A 21,378-nucleotide genomic window follows, 5' to 3' on the forward strand; every position below is an offset into this window, starting at 1 on the left:
TATGCCATGTTGAAGAGGGGCTGGCTGCAGAAGGAGGCCCTAGTGGGTCAAGCTGGGTGGGACCATCACAATAAAAACAGCTAAAGAGAGGAAGAGTACAAGAGTCTTCTGGGATGCTGTTTTTCAGGTTTATTTTAGAGGAAATCATGGATTTGTCAGTTTCTGTTATGTGAGTACTGTGAAAAGCAAAACAGTTACAAGCATTAGTTGTGATACATTTGGTGTATTTCTGTTGTGTTCATTTGATTTGGGGTTTACTATAGTGCTGATCACAGTTCTAATCCCTGTGAAGCAATACACCGATGACTCCCATAGGAGAGCTTTTTTCTCTTCTTTCCTTTCTCCCTTCCCTCCTCTCTCTTCTCTGTCTTCCCCCTCCCACCTCCCTCTCCCTCCTTTATTTAAAGTCCTTTAAAAAAAAAAAAAAAAAAAAAAAAAAACGTTGAAAAAAAAAAAAAAAAAAGGGGCACCTGGGTGGCGCAGTCGGTTAAGCGTCCGACTTCAGCCAGGTCACGATCTCGCGGTCTGTGAGTTCGAGCCCCGCGTCAGGCTCTGGGCTGATGGCTCGGAGCCTGGAGCCTGTTTCCGATTCTGTGTCTCCCTCTCTCTCTGCCCCTCCCCCGTTCATGCTCTCTCTCTGTCCCAAAAATAAATTAAAAAAAAAAAAAAAAAAAAAAAAAACGTTGAAAAAAAATAAAGTCCTTTAAACTGTTTAAATGACCATTCAGTAAAATGGCTCTGCCCTTCACGGTTAAAAGTTGGCTTCGTGCTTCATATCGCCATAGGTGTGCAATTATGGAACAGAACAGACGCTTTGTGTTAGTGCTTATGCAAGGTGCCTCATAAAAGCTTACTGTTGTTAGCAAGTTGGGGCTATTTGACACCAAAATGTGTGGGTGAGATTTAGCGTAGGGGGCCATGCTTAAACAATTATATCATTCAAATGTTATTTTTTAAATGTTTTAAAACACATTTTACATATCACAAAAATTGCTTTGTGAATTGGTTGTACACTTTGCCAATAATACTAAGGGCTGAATCAGAGGGGAATGTCCATCTGATGTTTAGGACAGTGTTTCAATTTATGACCTTTTTTTAAAAATCTAGAAATTTAAGAGATTTCAGTTTTTAAGAGGCTTGGAATAGATGATGGATTATATCAATATATCGAAACAAGTTCATAAATTAAGACCCCTGCAGTTGTGTTAAGAAAAGAAAAAGGATTATTGTGTATGAGGTTATTTCCTAGAGAAGTACAGTTTTTTAAATCAGCCTTTTTTGTCCAGCTGTTGCATAAATAACATAATGGGTGTAGAATTTCGAAGATGCCTGCATTAAGATAGAGAGGTGTTTGTAGGTGACCCCACTGCTGCCTTCTGAGACCCCCACCAGGAGGTATGACACTGATGAGTTTACCACATGAGTTAGCCAATTCATATAGTGTATTTAGTGACTCACAGCCAAAAATAAAACTAGCATAAGGATAAAAACACTTGAATTCATAAGACCAGCAGATTCTCTCCCAGAAGACAGATCTATGAGGGGTCAAATAGTAGGAATAAGGTTGCTTGAGCAGAAAGAGAACAAAGGGAGTTTGTTACATAATTCAAGTGTTTGATGTCACCAGGCCAAAAAGTCTAATTTAATCCCTCAGTGGGACTATCCTAACGTGATGAGGTACTAAATCTTTTGGCACAGGCCTCCTTTATGCGGACCCTGCCAGCTTTTCCTCTCTGTGCCTGTTGTCACTGACCAGCATCTCCACCCCCTTCTACTGGGCATGTTCTTCATTCAGATACATTCTTAAAATCTTCAGTCTTTCTCTGGCTTAGGAATCTAGTTACCATTTTAAGGTAACTGCATATTTTTGCTATGGTCTCTGAATGTGATGCCTTCACAGGTCACAGGAGATTTGGGCTGAGTGTATATTTAGTAGGATACATCTTGGAAGACACATTCAATGGGATAGCTGCTCTTTGTTTATTGTTTCAATTTTTTTTTAATATTTTTAATGTTTATTTATTTTTGAGAGCAAGAGAGACAGAGCGCAAGCAGGGGAGGGGCAGAAAAAGAGACGGAGACACAGAATCTGAAACAGGCTCCAGACTCTGAGCTGTCAGCACAGAGCCCGATGCGGGGCTCAAACTCTGGAACAGCGAGATCAGGACCTGAGCCAAAGTCACTCAACCTACTGAGCCACAGAGACACCCCTTGTTTAAATTTTTTTTTTTTTTTTTTTGAGAGAGAGTGCGAGCACACACACATGTGAGCACAAGCGGGGGAGGGACAGAGGGAGAGAATCTTAAGCCGGCTTCATACCCAGCAAGGAGCCCCACAGGGGCCCCCCACACAACTGTGAGATCATGACCTGAGCCGAAATCAAGAGCCGGGTGCTTAACCAACTGAGCCACCCACTATTTTAACCACTATTATTTAAATAATTTGGGAGAATCTATTTTTTACATTTGGTCCATTTTCCAGAAAGGAATAATCAAAAGGAGAAAGGGGAGGAGAACCAGCATTTATTGGTGATCTGTCAAGTACTATACTGGGCACTTTCTATGCCTCTTCATTTTGACTTACAATCACTGTAGTATACTTTAGCATTATTTCCATTTTTCAACTGACGACAAACTCGGAGAAGGTTGCTAAAGGACATAGGTAGCTAAAGTGGTATAATCAGAATGTAAGGCTCAGTGTGTCAGGGCCCGTGCCCTTGCTATTTCCTTTCCTGCCATCTTTAAAAAGACAAAGTCAAGTTAAGTGGCTGATCAGTTGAAGAAAAGACTACATCTCCTGAATTTATGTGTGTGCCAACTCTGGGGCAATGGACCAATTCCCCCGCCTCCAAACTACTGCAAATCTGTACTTTTGTACACTAAAAGTAAATTAGAATTGAGTAGCACTGGTCTACATGTTATTTTTTTGAGACCCTTCCCCCCCTACCCCCATTGAGATTTTCAGGGAACAAAAAGTTCCTGACCTTTTTAAAATACAAGTTTACAGGTGAAGAGAATAATATCAGCTGACAATTTGGAAAGAGGGTATGTAACTTGTTAAATGATTATAAAACTCTTGCTTACATCTTTTTGACACCTCTTAGACAAAAAAGAAATATTGAAACTGTGGAACAGATATCCTATAACCTCTCCTGTCTATGGCTTTTGCACACGATAGATTTGGCCCTTGTTACTTGTCATTCTTTCCCAGCTCAACTTATATTTTGCTTAATTTTGTCCCTTAATGAACTCATATCTGCAACCAACTTAATGATTATAATTCACGTTGGAACCAAATGCTTGACTATACAACTTACTAGGTGTCGGCAAACATCGTAACATAGCACTGTAGTCCGGGGGAATGCGATCTTATTATAGATGTCAGTGTTAACAAACTATGAAGAGAACGGGGTGCTGGTTGGGGAGATGAGACTGCACTCCTCTTGCCATGGGCTCTTGGCCACACAACGATGGCAGTATCTATAGTGCACACTGTGTGTCAGGTACCTCTGTGTTTCAACATCAAAACAACCTGAAGGCAGATACTACAATCACCGTCATTTTACAGTGACTCTGAGGCACAGAGAGGTTGTGAATATATGTAAATTTCCTCTGGCAGAGCTGAGACTCAAGTCCAGACAGTGGCACTCCAGAACCTGCAATTTACCCCCAGCGCTGTCAGGTTCCTGGGTTGCCATCTAAAATCTTCCTGGAGCCACAGTGGTGCAGATGGTCTTGCATTAGCCACTTGAAGCAGATGAGAGCTGAGTGAGAGCCACCTGGACTGGGCTCATTTCTCCCCCAGTCCAGACATCAACATATTTCCAGTTACTCTCTTAAGCCACGGTTTGTCTGGCATAAGGTAAATTACTTTCTGACTTGAGAAACCAGTCTCCCTTTCTCTCACCCCTTTATTTGGTCCCACTGTCTCCCCATCTGCTTGATGGTTTGGAATTCTTGAGTCAGGTAATCTTAGAGCTTTGCGGAAATGGCACAGGAGCGTTTTGGGGCTTCCGAAGTAGCTTTGTCTTATCCCCACGCACCAAAGGACAGAACTTCTAAAGGGAAAATCACTTTTCACTTCCCTGTAGTCAGCTCTGACACAGCATGCCTCATCTTCACAGAATAACATAATTTTAGGGTCCAGCCTCTCATACTGAAGATGAGAGAACGGAGGCCCAGAGATCACCCCAAAGTGATCTCTTCCTCTAGAACTACAGTGTCCAGGTATGGTAGCCATGAGCCTCATGTGACTGTTTAAATTTAAATAAAATGAGAAATCTAATTCCTCAGATGCACTAGCCACATTGCAAGTGCTTAATAGCCACCTGTGGCTAATGGCTACCATACCAGACGGTGCTGCTTTACCAAAGCCGTTGCTCCTGGGTACTGGCTTGTCTTTCCTGACTCCTGTGACATGGGCCTTCAGGGTCCCGGCCAGCCTCCCAAATTTTGTCTACAGAGTTGCCAGACTATCCAAGTCACCTCCAGAGTATAAGGGGTCTGACACTCATAACTAACAAAACACCAGGGGTTTGAAGTTACTGGATTTCTAGGTATCTTGGAATATCTAGAAATCCTAATGGAAATAGAACCACATACACGAATCAGGCACAGGTGCAGGCCAGGGCTGCTCTGTAGCTTGTTCTACCACAGCAGAAGCATGGAGTGGCCTCCCCACCTTCTGGGGGAAGGTGCTGGGTGGACCTGAGCTTTGGCATCAGGCAGGTTTCAGTTTGAATCCTGGCTCTGTGATCTCGGTTCCATGAGGTAAGCTCTATTAGCTGCAGACTCTTCCTATTATAGGAGTTCCTATTCTAGGAGCTACACTGGGTTGTTTTAAGGACAAAAAGTTAAATCTCCTCGGCACACAACCAAACCCAGTAACTGTAGATGTGGTTCTCCTTTTCCAAGATTCACTGCTTAACTCCAGATTGGCTTGAAGGAATACTGCTTAGGTAATGGTCCCAGTACCACCAGCAGCCCCCACCCCACTTTACTGGAGGAACTGCAAATCCGGGAAGTGTTGAGGCAATCACTTCCTGTGGCCCATGGCGAGAGTAGTAAGCCAGTAAAGTAGTGTTGTTCTTCCTATGAATAACTTAGGCTATTCCTGAGGTTTACCGGCTAGTGGATCTATGTGTGTTATAATCATCTAATATTCTACTTAAGGCTTTGAATAAATAGTTTGATAATTAGCAACTAGCCTTTTTGGATCCACACAAGCTCAGGACTCCGGTAATTTACTCTTTCTACACTCATAAGAGAAAGAGTATGAAATAAGACTTAAGACAGTGATCATATCAGCCCAGGTTTTGTGACAACTCTGGGGATTCCCAAGGAATCTCAACTGGGGTTATAAAAGTATCAGAATTTAATTTGAATACACTTTAATATTTTTTAAAATGCCACATGGCACTTTGAGGACAGCAAGAAAAAGTTACAAAGTGCAGAAACCCATGAAGGTATCTTCCCTAAAAAGGCTAGAAATTACTGCATCAATGCATCAGCGTTCATAGTAAATGTTCCATAACAAAGGCCTGTTGAATTTGGTCTCAATTATTCCAGAGTAAAGGGCTTTTATTTGTTTGGTCACATCTTTATCATTTAAGAAATATTTAAAAATGATATTTATTTTTATTTCAACATGTCAACTGTGCATTTCCAAAACAGCAGGCTTTTCAAAGGAATAAATCAGAACTGTAAACACAAGACACAGTATAAGTTTTTGACTTCCTAAAGTCAGTGTCACAAATCCACATACTGTACATTCATAGGTGAGGTTCAGCCTGTCAGCCACTTCTTTATTTCTATAGTTACATAAGCATAATAAATACATCTGATTTTAAAGGTCACTTAAAATGAGTCATGATAATTTACAGTACAGTACGTTTCAGTTCAAGTGCAAAAATAACTATTTGCTTAATTCTATTTCTTTCCATTATTTTATTTTTAAGCTGTGTTTTGTGGCAAAGCTAAACATCCAAGTATAGACTTTCTTCTCCCAGATGCAGTATTGGGCAGAAGTATGGTGTCGTGGAGAGGCCCTCACTTTACAACTGATCTTGTCTAATCAGGGTCAGGAGGTAAGGTGAGTTTCTCATTTTTAACTCTGTTCTTTTCTTTCCTCTCTCCTGTGCTCACTCACAGTTATTACACATACCATTGACCTTCATTCAGCTAAAGCAGTGCTTTTTCCACAGCCCTCCCCCAAGGCTTCTTAGTATCCTTAGCTTTTCATTTTTAGCAGCAAGCTTTATGCGTGAGTCACCTAGCCACTGTTCTGACTGTAGGTATAATATTTACAGTAGCACACCCCTGTCTCATCTGTCCAGTGTCTGACTGTATCTTCATGAAAAGGAATACACTGAGATTATTTCTTTAGTCATTGGAAAATATAGTTACTTCTTAATCCTTTCCATTCCTGGCTTCCTGTTCACCACCTTTTCCCTTCACCAAAAACAAAACAAAAACTTACCCATTGTGTAATTTTTAAAAATTATAATCCCTCTCCCAGGCACTTAAATCTTATACTGTTATTTGTAAATAGTACTGCTTAATTAAAGAAACCCTTAGGAATTCAGTGATTTTTTTAAAAATTCCATCAGCTATTTAGAGCCCAAATCACTATAAAATTGTGAAATAGTGATAGAGGCTATTTACAGTATCAATATATTTGGTAAACCCTTGTCTGTCAAGCCATAGGATACTGAGTTGGTTGGTTTATTTGAAATATTCTGTCCTCTTGTCTTAAAGCCCATTTAAAAACAAAAGGCATTTAAAGCTCAGCTTAGTTTGTGGTAGTCAGTACGGCTTTTGCTGCTCAAAGAATGGACTATTTTCATTATATACGACATACATATAAAAATATATTTGCTAGAGATATGCCAAGTTTCTGATGAAACTTTTTCCTGTTTCTCTGTTTTGTTTTTTAAACAAAAGCATATAAGCTAGTAACTTTTATCTGGCTACTTCTTAAATATGTCTTGTAATTTTTTAAATAGCTCTCTTCAAGAGAAACAAAATTATAGATATATTTTATTTCTTCCCAGTTTGCATTAAGAACCAAATAATTAGAATAAATAATCAAAAGAGGGAAACTGTATCAGCATTCACCTTGAAACACTTTCTTTCCCTCCACTTACTTAGTGTAACTGCTGCTTTCAACCCTAACTGCCCTGGCAAAGAAGTCCTACAGTTCTTAACCTAACCAACCAAAGAACTGAAGTCCTTACCGAACTCTTATTTCCCTTCTGTGATTCCAGTGGGATTATAGAAATTTACCTGTTTCTGCCAATATGTACTGTAGCTTCTGTGTGTGTGTGTGTGTGTGTGTGTGTGTGTGTGTTTCCATGTTGATGAGTTCAGGTATTTAGAAGAGTATATAGTGCTATGCTTCTCAAGGTGAGGCATGTCTTGGGTTCAGGGAGCCTCTCCCTCTGTCCTGGCAGAGGGGCCCAGTTCCATGCAGGGTGGGAGATGAGTGGGAGCCCTCAGTGTCCCCCAGCGGCAGGCTGAGCCTGCTGGTCCTCCTTCTCCACACGCTGGTCCACACTGGGGTGAGTGGGGCTGCTCTGTGTCCGAGATGCTGCTGCTTGAGGGGATGGCTGGTTTCTGGATGGGTCAGAATGAGTCTCACATGGGACAGGCCGGACTCCACCAGCTAGAGAATTTTCCCGATTCTCACTGGTCCCCTGGAAGGAAAAAAGAAAAGATGTTTTGTAGTCGGTGCTAACAAATAAATCCAACACTTTTTATATGCTTTCAAGTAAGATATAGGAAACATGGGGAGATCATCCTGAAGTAACTTCAAGGAACAAGTAAGAGGAATAAAGATAGAATGTCTTACCTTTCATCTCTTTTCCTATGTGCAACTGCCAAAGCCGCATGAAAAACACAAACACTGTAAGTAGACGTATCTTGTGGATAACGGAACATCACTACCAAAATGCCTGTTACTACTAGGAAAATAATTTACATCGACAAATGTTTACTGAGCCTCCATTACTGTGATAAGTCACTGAGCAAGCAGCATAGAATTGAAACTCAGGTCATTTGCTGAGACTGCAGAATTCAAGAGCTGGAGGCACTTGTCTGACAGAAAGTAAGTAAGGCTTCTCAGCCTCAGACACAAAGCCAGGAAAGAATGTCCTGAAATTAAGAGTCCTGATGTATATTTGGGGATTTAAAGTGCACGCTAAAAGTCAAACAACACAGAACATCTGCGTGAAAAAAGAGAATGGCAACAACCACTTAGGTCATACACTATAAGAAACTAGGAGTACACGCATACCCCAGCGCATCACCCACAGCATGTCTGTAAGATGTCATGTTGCCACATTCCGTGATACATTCTGACTTATACAAATCAGGAAACATGTTTTTCTAAAAACAGATTTTCCGGGGCACCTGGGTGGCTCAGTCGGTTAAGCGTCTCTTGATTTCGGCTCAGGTCGTGATCTCATGGTTCCTGGGATTGAGCCCCGCATTGCTGGGGATTCTCTCTCTGTGCCCCTCACCTGTGCGTGTGTGCTCTCTCTCTCTCAAGATAAATAAAGAACCAAAATGGATTTTTCTCTGAATTAGTACATATCATTTCAAATAACTGAGCACCAAAAAAAGTTTTATTTCTGTGATTGATTCTAAAATGTAAAGAAATCTTAATATAATGACTTCTTATTCATAAGAATAACCAAGCCATACCAGCCAGTTTTTATTGATCCTAACATGCCAGAAAAAAAAAAGTGCAATGATATATAAGCCTAATAGGCTTCCATAAAAATAAGGTTGAGTACCCAAAGTAATGAAAACATTGCTATTCAACCAGAAGATCTCATCCTTTCTCCTGCTTCACATCCTTTATATGCACCTCCCACCCTGATACTCTCCATTTTGACTGGGCAGGGGATTCATGTGAGTTTATAATCTTGATAAATGAATAGGATCATGTATACACCAGGATGCATTATGATTATGGGTGAAGAAATCAGATTTGGTTTAAATTATAGAAATATTACATGTTACATGTTTGCAAAGTCATGAGAAATTGAACATAGTTCAAACTATTTTTTAAAAAGGAGATTATCCAAATTACTCTTTATTTTTGTCTTTCTTATGTGTCCTCGGAAGCTACTCTAATATATATAGCTGACCATGACTCATCAAGTAAAAGGACATGATTAAACACAAGGAAGTAGACTCATTACTTTAGCCAGACTATTCATAGAAGTCACACTTAATCATTTCCAAAGGCAGTATATAGCTTTAGTTATGATTACCCCCAGTTTTATCAACATGATTTGACTTTACTCAGGAGAGACCACGTCTCCAGGGATAAGAAAAATCATACTTTTTATTTTTCACATGAGGCCACCAGCAAAACACTTCCACTAAGTTGCGTATCCCATTAGACTCATACAGAATTCATTAATTCATCACATTATTTATTGAAGTCCTATTATATATAATGTCCCCACTAGAATTTTAGAATTACAGAAATTAATAGTTAACGGTCTCCCATGGCAAGAACCATATATGCTCACTGGAACTGGTACGTGTCAACACTGAAATTTTAAAGAAATCTACAATTTATTGGATTTTTAAAATTTTCTTTCAAGAAATGTCTTCTCTGTGAAGCCTTCCTGTGCTCCATAAGGTGAAATTTTCCCTCTGCACAAACTTGTATACACCTCTATGATGCACTTGTCATAGAATACTAAAATTATTTGTGTGTCTTATTTTGCCCACTAGACCTACCATAAATCTTGGTGAGTGAATAATTAACACAACTGAGCCCACTTAAGGTAGGGACTTTACCTGCAAAGGCTGTATCTCAGGAGCACGGTTGTCTCTTGTTAGCTGCATCATCTCTTTAATTTGGTACAGTGCATAGACAAAGGTCACCCAGGGGGAGGAGCTCACGCCCCAGGCTGGCTTGTTCACGTCCTCCTGTTCTTCCTGGTGCTTGGTTTTCTTGGGAGGAAGTCTGGGCTCAATGCGTGGCATGACGTCTTCGGTCTGTTGCTGTACCAAGTCAATGGTGGCTATGGGAACAGGACTAGAGGGCACGGGAATCCTTTCTGCCAACATTGTCTTGTCTGGAGAGAAAATCATGTTTAAATCATTTTTTGGAGTTTTCGTCACAAAATAAGCAGACAATCCCATGAGCCCATGCTAGTGTACTTGGCAACATTAATAAATTGCTATGTATCAGGGGCCTCTTGGTGCAGGTACTGAGCAACAGATGTGATGTTCATCTTGCAGGATCTCTTTATAGGGATTAATAGACATTAACTTGTATTTGTTTATGAAATATATTTTTCATTAAACTTAGATATAACTTAATCTGTGGGCATGGGTTATAATGAATGTGGCCTTAGGCCCACTTACAGGACTGAGTTTTTAAAGATAAGCATCAAAACAGGAAATGCCAGAAATAGCTGCTCCTGTTGGCCTTTTACTGGAGGCATAGACCATTTAGGATCATGAGGAAAAAAAATGTGAGAAAGACCAGTATTGGTCCTCTTTTCTGTATAGCTCGTTAGCATTAAAACCGGCCTTGGAGTTTTCTGTAATAAGCTAGTTTTTCCCTTTACAGAAGCATTTTAGGTACTTGAGGCAAACAAATGCCCTTCAAAGGATAGGACAAAGAAGATGAGCCTTGTTCTGGGACCCATGAGTTACGCAAGAATATTTCCATTCTACTAGTTGGCTTTCTTCATTAAAAAAAAAAAAAAGTTGATTCAACTTGTACATTATATTTGATATAACCTCCTTTGTATATAACAATTTTAATGAAGGCCATGCCTGGTTAAGGGAAAACTTCAAATTTAAATTTTAAGACACTTTTTTCAAATGAAGGCAAAAACATAGTAAGTAATACCACTCCCTATCCCTAGTAGTAAAATTACTGCATAGCTTTATATGTGCAAAATCCCTTTAGAATACCAGAGAAATTTAAAACCAGTACTTCCTATACTACTTTGTACTATAAAACAAAACAAAAACAAGAAAACCCCCAAGCTACTTAAAATGGCCAGTATTCTTTTCAACATAGGACACAGCTTCTCTCTAACAATGGTACACATCAATTCATTTTCTCATATACCACTGAGAAAATCCAGCCAGGCAGGTCTGCTGTGTATTCTGTGACCACCTCTGGGTTTCTCCATGGCTTCAACCTTTAGAACCATTCAGAAAGAATAGACAGGTTTACCTTCCTCCTCACCGGGCACTGCCAGCCACTGGATCAGGGCAAAAAGCAGGAGGATCACCAGGCAGGCCATGCCGATTCCTCGAAAGGTTGCGGCAGCCCCTGTGAAAACAGAGCACTGCATAGAGTAATTCCAGGAACTGCAGAGAGCCCTCATCTACAGCTGTCAATGTGCTGAAGTTCAGGGCAAAGGCAGCAGAGCTTAGGACAAACCAGAGAATGACAAATAGCCAGTGGCTTCATAGAGTGGAAAAACACAGGCCTGGTAGGTCCCAGGAGACCCAGATGCTGGTATTGGATTGGTCACTCATCAAATTTTAAAACTATATTTATAAAGGATTATCTCTGAGTGCCTCTTACCATAAAACTCAGTGGTGCTCTCTTCTTTGAGCACCATTTACCTAACTATTAAACAGCCCTACTAATCTGTACTTGGGATAGCAGAGCTCAAGTAGTGCTATAAATTCAGATACCCTGGGCCCACCTTCCATAGATGACTGATCAGTCCAGATCCCTTGAGCAGGGTAATCTTATCTCCACCCCACCCTGTGTATTTCCGATAAGGGAGACCTGACAGGGCAGACAGATTGTGTTATCAAGAGATGTAGTGACATTACCAAAGCCAGAAAATAGCTAGATTTTTCTGGAATAAGGATGAATTTTCTTTCTTCTAGCATTAATATCAGCAAGGTTAGGGTACTTTGCTTCAATCCAAAAGCACATGCTGTCCATTCATTTGTTTGGCTACTTTGAGGTATCTGTAGCATCTCATTAGGCTGTTTGTCACAGACGTGTGCACAGTTACAGGCTGGCTCTAATCATCTTAATGACTTAAGAACTCAGCTTTACAATTATGACTACCATGAAAGTGAGGAAGATAATATGAATACTGGAGTTTTAACTTCTGGCAATCTTCAGTAATAATTTAAGTGTTTACTGAGGTGTTGCTAAAAAAAAATCATGTTTTCAACAACGAAGGAAAGGAAAAAGAGAAAGTCATTCTTACCAAAATAATTGACTAATACGCCTCCGATCATGGCACCACAACCTCTCCCCAAACCTAGGTGAAGGCCCTGCAGGATGCCCTGAGCAGACGTCCTCAGCTCAGGGGGAACTGCTGCACTGAGATAAGAAATGCACGCTGCCCAGATGGCAGCATGTGTCACTCCTGGAGAGGAAGAAGAGTGGGAATGTCTGATCAGCATTGCCTAGCCAGCATTACTCTTTTGTGGAGAGTGAATTATTTAATTACACACACACACACACACACACACACACACACCCCTACCTAATAAAGACATATATCTGATTTATGGTAAAATATACATAACATAAAATTTACCATCTTTAACCACTTTTAAGCATTAAAGTACATTCAAAGTGGTATGCAACCATCCATCTCCAGATGTTAACACTGCAAACTGAAGCTCTGCACCCATTAAACAATAACTGCCTCTAGGCCCTGGAGACCACTATTCTACTTTCTGTCTCTGAATCTGACTACTCTGGGTACCTCATATAAGTGGAATCATTTATCAGTGGAATCGCTATTTGTCTTTCTGTGTCTGGCTTATCACTTAGCATAATGTCTTCAGAGTTCATCCACGTTTGTAGTAGGTGTCAGAATTCCCCTCCTTTTTAATATTCCATTGCAATATTCCATTGCAATAATTTAATATTCCATTCCATTCCATTTGTTTACTCATCTGTTGATGGACATTTCAGTTGTTTCCACCTTTTGGCTACTGTGAATACTGCTGCAATGTTTATGGGTGTTCAATATCTGTTTGAGTCCCTGCTGTCAGTTCTTTGGTGTGTTATACCTAGAAGTGGAATTACTAAGTCATACAGTAATAATATGTTCAACACTTGGAGGAACTACCTGTTTTCCACAGTAGCTGTACCATTTTACATTCCCGTCAGTAATGCACAAGAGTTAGTTCCAAGTTCTCCACATCCTCACTGGCACTTGTTATTTTCCGTGGTTTTTTTTATAATAGCATTCCTAATGGGTATGAAGTGGTATCTCATTGTGGTTTTGATCTGCATTCCCTACTAGCTAGTGAAGATAAACATTTTTTTTTTTTAATGTGTTTACTGGCCATTTGTATATCTTCTTTGGAGAAATGTCTATTCAAGTCTTTTGCCCATTTTTAAAAATAACTTATTAAAAATTATTTATTTATTGATTTGAGAGAGAGAGATAGAGCATGAGTGGGAGAGGGCCAGAGAGAGGGAGGGAGGGAAAATTCCAAGCAGGCTCCACACTGTTAGAGCAGAGCCTGATGCAGGCTGGAACTCACAAGCCACGAGATCATGACTGGAGTCAGAACCAAGAGTTGGATGCTTAACTGACTGAGCCACCCAGGCACCCCAGCTTTTTTTTAAATGTTTATTTACTTATGAGAGAGAGAGGGAGAGAGAGAGAGAGAGAGAGAGAGAGGACAAACAAGTAGGGGAGGGGCAGAGAGAGAGAGAGAGGAAAACAAAGAATCCCAAGCAGGCTCCACAAGATCATGACATGAGCCGAAATCAAGAGTTGGATACTTAACCAACTGAGCCACCCAGGCGCCCTGGCCAATTTTTGAACTAGGTTGTGTGGGGAGTTTTGTTGTTGAGTTATAGAAGTTCTTGATATATTTTGGGTTTTAACTCCTTACCGGACACATGTTTTTACCTAAAATTATTTCCATTATGATAAGCACCAAGAATAACATTCTTAGTGGGGCGCCTGGGTGGCTCAGTCAGTTAAGCGGCCGACTTTGGCTCAGGTCGTGATCTCGCGGTCTGTGAGTTCGAGCCCCGCATCGGGCTCTGTGCTGACAGCTCAGAGCCTGGAGCCTGTTTCAGATTCTGTGTCTCCGTCTCTCTGACCCTCCCCCATTCATGCTCTCTCTCTGTCTCAAAAATAAATAAACATTAAAAAAAATTTTTTTTAAAGAATAACATTCTCAGAGATACAGCTTTTTTTTTTTTTAATTTTTTTTTCAACGTTTTTTTTTTTTTATTTATTTTTGGGACAGAGAGAGACAGAGCATGAACGGGGGAGGGGCAGAGAGAGAGGGAGACACAGAATCGGAAACAGGCTCCAGGCTCCGAGCCATCAGCCCAGAGCCCGACGCGGGGCTCGAACTCACGGACCGCGAGATCGTGACCTGGCTGAAGTCGGACGCTTAACCGACTGCGCCACCCAGGCGCCCCAGAGATACAGCTTTTTACATAATCTGAGATTATTTATTTGGCTATAGTTCTATAAATAAGGCTAATGACTCAAAGGATATAACAATTTTTATACCTTTTATATATAGTTCCAATTGGTTTTCTGAAAGAGCATAGAGACCATTTGCAATGCCTCAATACCAGTTTCATTATATTTTCACCATTTGTCGGAGGGAGGAAAGGATAAAGATAACAGGTGAAAAATAATTTGGGTCATTATTTTAAATGTACAGTAACTGCATTGTCTAAATTTAAATCTCTATTAGAACACTGCTTTATATTTAATAAAAAAATAATAAATAAATAAATACATGTAATAAAAAGATACTGTCACAACAAGTTTTACTGAGAAGGGGTTAAGAAATCATCTGATTCTGCCTAGATTAAGTAATGAGCTTGCTGCCTGAAAAATAATCCTAGTTGGAGATACTGTCATCAGAAACTCATAACCTAGGTTTTGAAAAATTAAACTAGAAGATTAATAATCACTTAATATTTAATCTGACATTAGTCTGCTTCTGACAAAAACGAAATAATGGACTGGATTTGCCCTCCTTCTGAAACAACCAAAAATTGGACACAATATATGAAATATAGTTCCCAAGACACTGGATATCAACAATAATGACTGATCTCTGATTGATGGGAAACAAATGAGGAGCCCCAGCTTACTGCCTGGTTAGAGTTCAAAAGCCTCAAGGCAGGGGCGCCTGGGTGGCTCACTCAGTGAAGCGTTGGGCTTTTGGTTTTGGCTCAGGTCATGGTCTCATGGTCATGAGTTAGAGCCCCACTTTGGGCTCCACGCTGGGCATGGAGCCTGCTGAGGATTCTCTCTCTCCCTCTCTCCCTGTCTTTGTGCACCCCCCCTTCCCTGCAACAAATAAATAAACTTAAAAAAAAATAGCTGCAAGGCATAGAGGGGGAGCTACTGAGTTGAGATGAAGCTAACAGTCTGGAGAGACCAAGGCAGCTAGAGTTCTAGGGCAGAGTACCAGAGAGGAGAGAGCTTTACAGAAACTAGAGGGATTGGCAGGTACCCTCAAGGTACTTGAATACCCTCAAGTATTCAGCAGAGTGCTGCAGCAAAAACATAGGTACAAACTATCCACAGCCAGGGAAGAACCATCCAAAAGCACCGCAGACAACAGTACTCAGAACCCATACAGGGCCAGGAATAGTACCTATTTCAACCACACAGGGAAGTTCATGATTGGTAGAGTATTCAAAAGGGTCTTGTGTTAGTATTATGAAAGAATTAGAATTACTGGGAACACTGCTCTGGTCCCACCTAAGTAATCTTCAAAAGCAAAGCCCAAAAGGATCATACTATTTCCAAGTAATTTATCTGTGTCCCAGAACAAAGCTGAAGAATATTTATAAGAAATACAAAAATATCTAGCACCCAAAAAAATAAAATTCGCAATGTCTAGCATACAATTAAATTACCAGGGATGATCTGCACTTAAGTGGATTCCACTATTCAATAATGGAATAAACACTATTTTTGCTGGATATGTTAGATTATATGCTCTATAGTTAACTGAAACAATAGAAATAATTTTTATGAGGTTTATATATGTTTCAGTAATCATTTCAACCAGGTTATTTAGATGACTAGAAATAGTATGCATACTTAATTTCCACAGAAGTCAAATGAAATATTTGCTTTATCTGACTAAACAACTGCATGCAGTACCTTAGATAATGCCAGCTTTCTCAGAACTGAGTAATTCCTGGATAGTCTTAATTATAAATGTTGACACAGTAGTACACAATGGAAATACTTTTAAATACTTCCCTTTATATTATTAAAGATCCTGCTAAACTCCATTTCTTCTCAGATACATGTTTTTCTTCATTAACAACACTAAGGAAAAACTCCTATATTCCAAGAAATAAAATGAATGTATTCAAAAAAAATTTTTTAATGTTTATTTTTGAGAGAGCGAGTGAGCACATGAGCAGGGAGGGGCAGAGAGTGAGGGAGACAAAGAATCCCAAATAGACTCCATGCCGTCAGCACAAAGCCCGATGTGGGCTCAAACTCATGAACCACAAAACCACAAGATCATGACCTGAGCTGAAACCAAGAGTTGGACACCTAACCAACTGAGCCTTCCAGGCACCCCAGATATATTCAAAATTAATTAGATTCAATGGTAAAATCCAACACAGAGGTGGAAATCATTTCTTAAAAATGAATCATCAAAGATCTGAAACCACATCAAATGACTATAAATTAACTTTAATAGTGAAGCCAAATCTATCGTTTTGTCTGTGTCTGAGCAATCAACTGCAGGATTTACAAGCAGACAGAGATGGGCCTATGTATTTATGTGACCAAAACAATAGCAAATATATTTTTGCTGTAATTCTAGATCAACTTTAAGTCTAGCAGTAAATAGGGTTTCTTTCTTTTTCTTCAAAATTCTAAGTGTTTTCTAAAACGCTGACTCTTCTAAGATAATTAAAGCATCTTCCAGCAGGATGACTTAAGTCAGGATTCTTAAAGGTTCTAAACTATTAGAATTTAGGGGGTGGTATTAAGTGGCAGTTGTAAAAGCTTCTCTATAGTTAGATTTCTAGAGTTTCTTTACTGTTTTTGAGGACTAATAAGATAATTGGGAACCACATTCCGTAAAGCAACTCAGGGCATTAACTTAAGGCAAATATAGTAAACCATACAGTAGAAATTTTTTCTTTGGAACCAAATGCAAAAGAATGAAAGCCATTCTGCCTGTATGCTCCAACATTTTCCAGGGAAGATATAAAACTAAAATTGGTTTCTCTGAGATACCTTATTTCAAAATATCATGTAAACAGAAGAATCCATACCACTTCCTAGAGAAGAAACTAGCAAAACTAAAAAATCCACAAGAGGGGACTGGGTTGGTTAATAACACCTTTGTATATAAAAGACAATTATGGAGTTGTGATTCTTATTCTTAAATTAAATATGCAAACTTCTAGTAATCATATTAATTATCTGAAACTCTTGACAGTGTTTTTAACTACAGTTGTATTCTGGCCCTCTAATTTCAAAACAAGGAAAAAGCAATCTAGAAACTTAAAAACCCTCTGCCATTTTTCTTATTTGTAAGACAAAGAAAATCGTAGCAATTGTGCTACCTGAAACTCTCCTGTAAGAAGATTTAGGAGGTAAAAGATAGAAGCCGAGAAAAGAAAATGCTTCCATCCATTTTACCTTTTATTAGAGAACTATGAAAAAAGTAGTAGCTGATTATTCTCTATATGATGAAAAAAATTATTCAGTGGCATGGGTAAAAGTGTTTTCACACTAGAGCTTTTATAAGTTTTTAAACCTTTTAGTATGAGATAACTAGGTTGATGGATTAGTCTAAGAATAAAAAGATGTTGCCCCCTGACTGGTAATAGTAACAAAGGTACTTGAAGTGACTCTCCTTCCTTGGCTACTTGTCAGAAAACTACTGATATTTGTGAATGGCAATTCAAACACCCAACTCACATAAGAGGTGCTTAATATATATGTTTGAGTGGCAATTCAATACCATATGTTAACTGGCAGTGAATGACTCTCAAAGACCACACAAGTCACAGAAGCTTCTTAGTCTCTCAGTCAATTCCTTACCTTTACTAGCGTCCCACACGATTACTTACAAGGCCTAACAGAAACACAGACATAGCTTCACAGGACCTACATCCAAGACCTTAACTGTTTGGGAATACACTACATTTGAATAACCAAGAACCACTGGAAATAAGTATGACTCACATTAAATTTTTTTCATTAATGATATAGTAGTCTACCAGGAATTGTGCTGTGTTTTTTTTTTTAAGTTTATTTATTTTGAGAGAGAGAGAGAGAGAGAGAGCAAGAGCATGCGTGGGCAGAGAAAGAGGGAAAGAGAGAATCCCAAGTAGGCTCTGCACCATCAGCACAGAGCCCAGCGTGGGGCTCAAACCTACAAACCGTGAGTGAGATCATGACCGGAGCCAAAATCAAGAGTTGGACACCCAACCAACTGAGCCACCCAGGTGCTCCTGTGCTAAGTGTTTTATATAGATTATCTCATTTATTCTTCCCAGTAGTAAGTACTATTTTTATTCTCCCTTTTCTAAAAAAGGAAAGTAGGCACAGAGAGATTAAAGTGCCTTGTCCAAAGTCACATAGACAACAGGGTAGTAGAACAGGATTTGAACCGAAGGTATAGTAGTGCTTAAGTACTATACTATATACCCTCATAACAACTATTGTAAGTATTATATAGTAAACATAACTATCTATTTTGAGAAGCTTTTTGATAATATCAAACATGCCCCCAAAAATCTACTAATTAAAAAAAAAATGTATAATCTTACCACCTACTTCCCCTCCTTTTCCAAAGAGCTCAGATCATTGATATTATCAAGTTTTTTATATGTCTCAAATAACTCTTTACCTTATAATAGTCAAGATTGGTATCTGATCCTGTAACATGAATTTCAAGATTGTTCAGTCTTGTCCCAGAAAAATGCTCTACTGCAATAAATGTATGCAGGTATTAGCAAGAAAAAAATCCTTCCTTCACCAGTAGACAGCTGCTCTTTGTAAAATGCTGCCTGGCTTTTACAAAGCCATCGTAATGGCTGGGAGGGGTGAGAACTGACAATCAAAATACTGGAGAACTGGGATTTTTTCTTTTGTTTTTCTTGCTCTGCCACTGACTTATGCTCACTAAACAAAACATAAGTATCCCCAAAGCACTGGCACACCGAATCAGTTGTGACAGACCCTTTCCATTGATGGACCAAAGCATACATGTCCGTTACTTCAAGGTACTTCTCAAATGCTGGGCTTAAAAAAAAAAAAGTTAAAAAAAGCTTCTGAAAGATCCATATAGTGAAAAGTAAGAGACTGCTCTTTCTAAAAACAACAACAACAACAACAAAACAAAAACCAAAAACCAAAATCTCCACTGGGCTGGCAATAAAAGGAGTCTGTATTGGTTAAGGTAATGATAGCTGTTGTAATGGATAAACCTTGGAATCTTAGTGGTTTCATACATTAGATGTTTTATTTTCTTGCTCATCTAAAGCCCAATGGGCATGGGTCAGGAAGAGTAACAGCTGTGCTCCATGTAGTTGTTAGGGATGCAGCCTACAGAGCTTCAGCCATCTTCAACACCTGGTTACCCTGGGTACATATATCCAGCTGGCAGAGTAGGGAGTGGAGGAAGGCACATGGAAAATTTTATGGTCTGGGTTTAGAAGTGAAACATATCATTCCTGCTCACAGCCACTGAACAGAATTAGCCAAATGGTCATACCTAACTGCAAGGGAGGCTGGGAAATAGAGTCCAACTATGTGTCCATGAAGAAAAGGATACATTTCTTATCAGGTGAAAAGGATACATTTCACATCAGGTAAAAAGCAAGCCCAGTGTCTCTTCCAAAGTAAGGGCCACCAACAACAATGGACCTTTTATTTTATTTTATTTTATTTTTCTTCAACGTTTTTTTTTTTTTTTTTTTTTTTTTTGGGACAGAGAGAGACAGAGCATGAACAGGGGAGGGGCAGAGAGAGAGGGAGACACAGAATTGGAAACAGGCTCCAGGCTCCGAGCCATCAGCCCAGAGCCTGACGCGGGGCTCGAACTCACGGACCGCGAGATCGTGACCTGGCTGAAGTCGGACGCTTAACCGACTGCGCCACCCAGGCGCCCCAACAATGGACCTTTTAAAAAGCACAGAACCTTACAGAGAGCAGTTGACCTATCAGCAGCTGCATGAACCATATGTGTGTTGCACAAAAGACACTTTAAATATGACATACAACAACATTGTTAAAGATCAGTGCTCCCATATCCACCAACATATAGCACTACAAGAATCACCTTCATGCTATTCATTCAATAGCACTTACTGAGCACCCAGACTATGTGCCAGAACCCCTGCTCTGCTTTGAGAATCTGATAATGTACACATTAAAACACCTCTTTAACCACCATGGAGTTTATAGTCTAATGGGTGAAAAGGGCCTGGATTTACCTGAAAGAAAAAGACATTGAATTCCTTGAGGAGAATAAACATATCCAGCACCTAGCACAGGGCTTGACACACAATGGCAGCTGAGCAAAAGAATGGTGAAATGAAATGAAGCAGGCAGTGGTCACATGTTGCGGTATAAGGAAAAAGCATTTGGAGATAAAAGGTGCCCTGGGTAAGGTTGGAGAAAGATTCCAAATCCCATGTATGAGTAAAAATGAACAGAGGAGGGGCGCCTGGGTGGCCCAGTTGGTTGAGCGTCCAACTTTGGGTCAGGTCATGATCTCATGGTTTGTGAGTTTGAGCCCCGCGTCAGGCTCTCTGCTGTCACTGTGGAGCCCACTTTGGATCCTCCATCTCCCTCTCTCTCTGCCCCTCCCCTGCACATGTGTCCTCTCTTTCTCTCTCTCAAAAATAAATATTTTAAAAAAGAAATGAAGCTTCTGTAAGTCTCTATAAGCTTCACTTTACAAGTTAAAAAGACATGTGAGTTGCTTTTTAAAAAAAAAAGGTCTATAACTGATATAACAATATTTTATGGGCCCTTGTGAATTTCACATGGAGGCACCATTGCCACAGCATACCTTTAAAAAGGTTTTAGGAGGTTACCACCAAAACTGACTGTGTTTAATGTCAAAACTTGCCAACCAGTGTATGCCTCATGCTCAGTGATTCCCCATATCAAGCTACACATGAGAACTGGTGTTATATCAAAGACAGTAAAAATTTCACTTCCCAAAGAAAGCTTTAAGAACAGTGTGCAGTGACTAATCATTTATGGCCAGGCTTTAATGCATAATTGCAATTTAACCTCTTTGAGGAGAATCTTCTAAATTATATTTCCTTTGGTCCTGATTTTTATTTATTTATAATTTTTCATTTTACTTTTGTTATATTATCTAACATTTATTGAAGGTAACTGTGTGCCGTGTAATATGCCAA

The 21,378-nt window shown here is 39.6% G+C and overlaps 2 protein-coding genes across 7 annotated transcripts in view; one reads left to right on the forward strand and one right to left on the reverse strand.

Annotated features, from left to right (window-relative positions):
• NEMP2 (nuclear envelope integral membrane protein 2) overlaps positions 1–21,378 on the forward strand; it is a 147,957-nt gene that overhangs the window by 27,525 nt on the left and 99,054 nt on the right. The gene's annotated exons all lie outside the window — the stretch shown is intronic.
• The window catches only part of MFSD6 (major facilitator superfamily domain containing 6), a 79,840-nt gene continuing 64,078 nt past the window's right edge, over positions 5,617–21,378 (reverse strand). For 2 of the 3 annotated variants that reach the window (XM_058711171.1, XM_058711162.1), the window contains exons 4-7: positions 12,218–12,379; positions 11,215–11,313; positions 9,816–10,096; positions 5,617–7,693 (exon numbers count right to left, since the gene is read on the reverse strand). In XM_058711171.1, coding sequence (XP_058567154.1) covers positions 7,493–7,693; positions 9,816–10,096; positions 11,215–11,313; positions 12,218–12,379 — 743 coding nt within the window. In that variant the 3' untranslated portion in view covers positions 5,617–7,492. Of the gene's footprint in view, positions 7,694–7,848; positions 7,874–9,815; positions 10,097–11,214; positions 11,314–12,217; positions 12,380–21,378 lie in introns of all 3 variants that reach the window. The other variant, XM_058711180.1, reaches the window with a different exon arrangement.

The sequence above is a fragment of the Neofelis nebulosa genome, chromosome 2 (genome assembly GCF_028018385.1).
Source record: "Neofelis nebulosa isolate mNeoNeb1 chromosome 2, mNeoNeb1.pri, whole genome shotgun sequence".
Taxonomy (NCBI): Eukaryota; Metazoa; Chordata; class Mammalia; order Carnivora; family Felidae; genus Neofelis; species Neofelis nebulosa.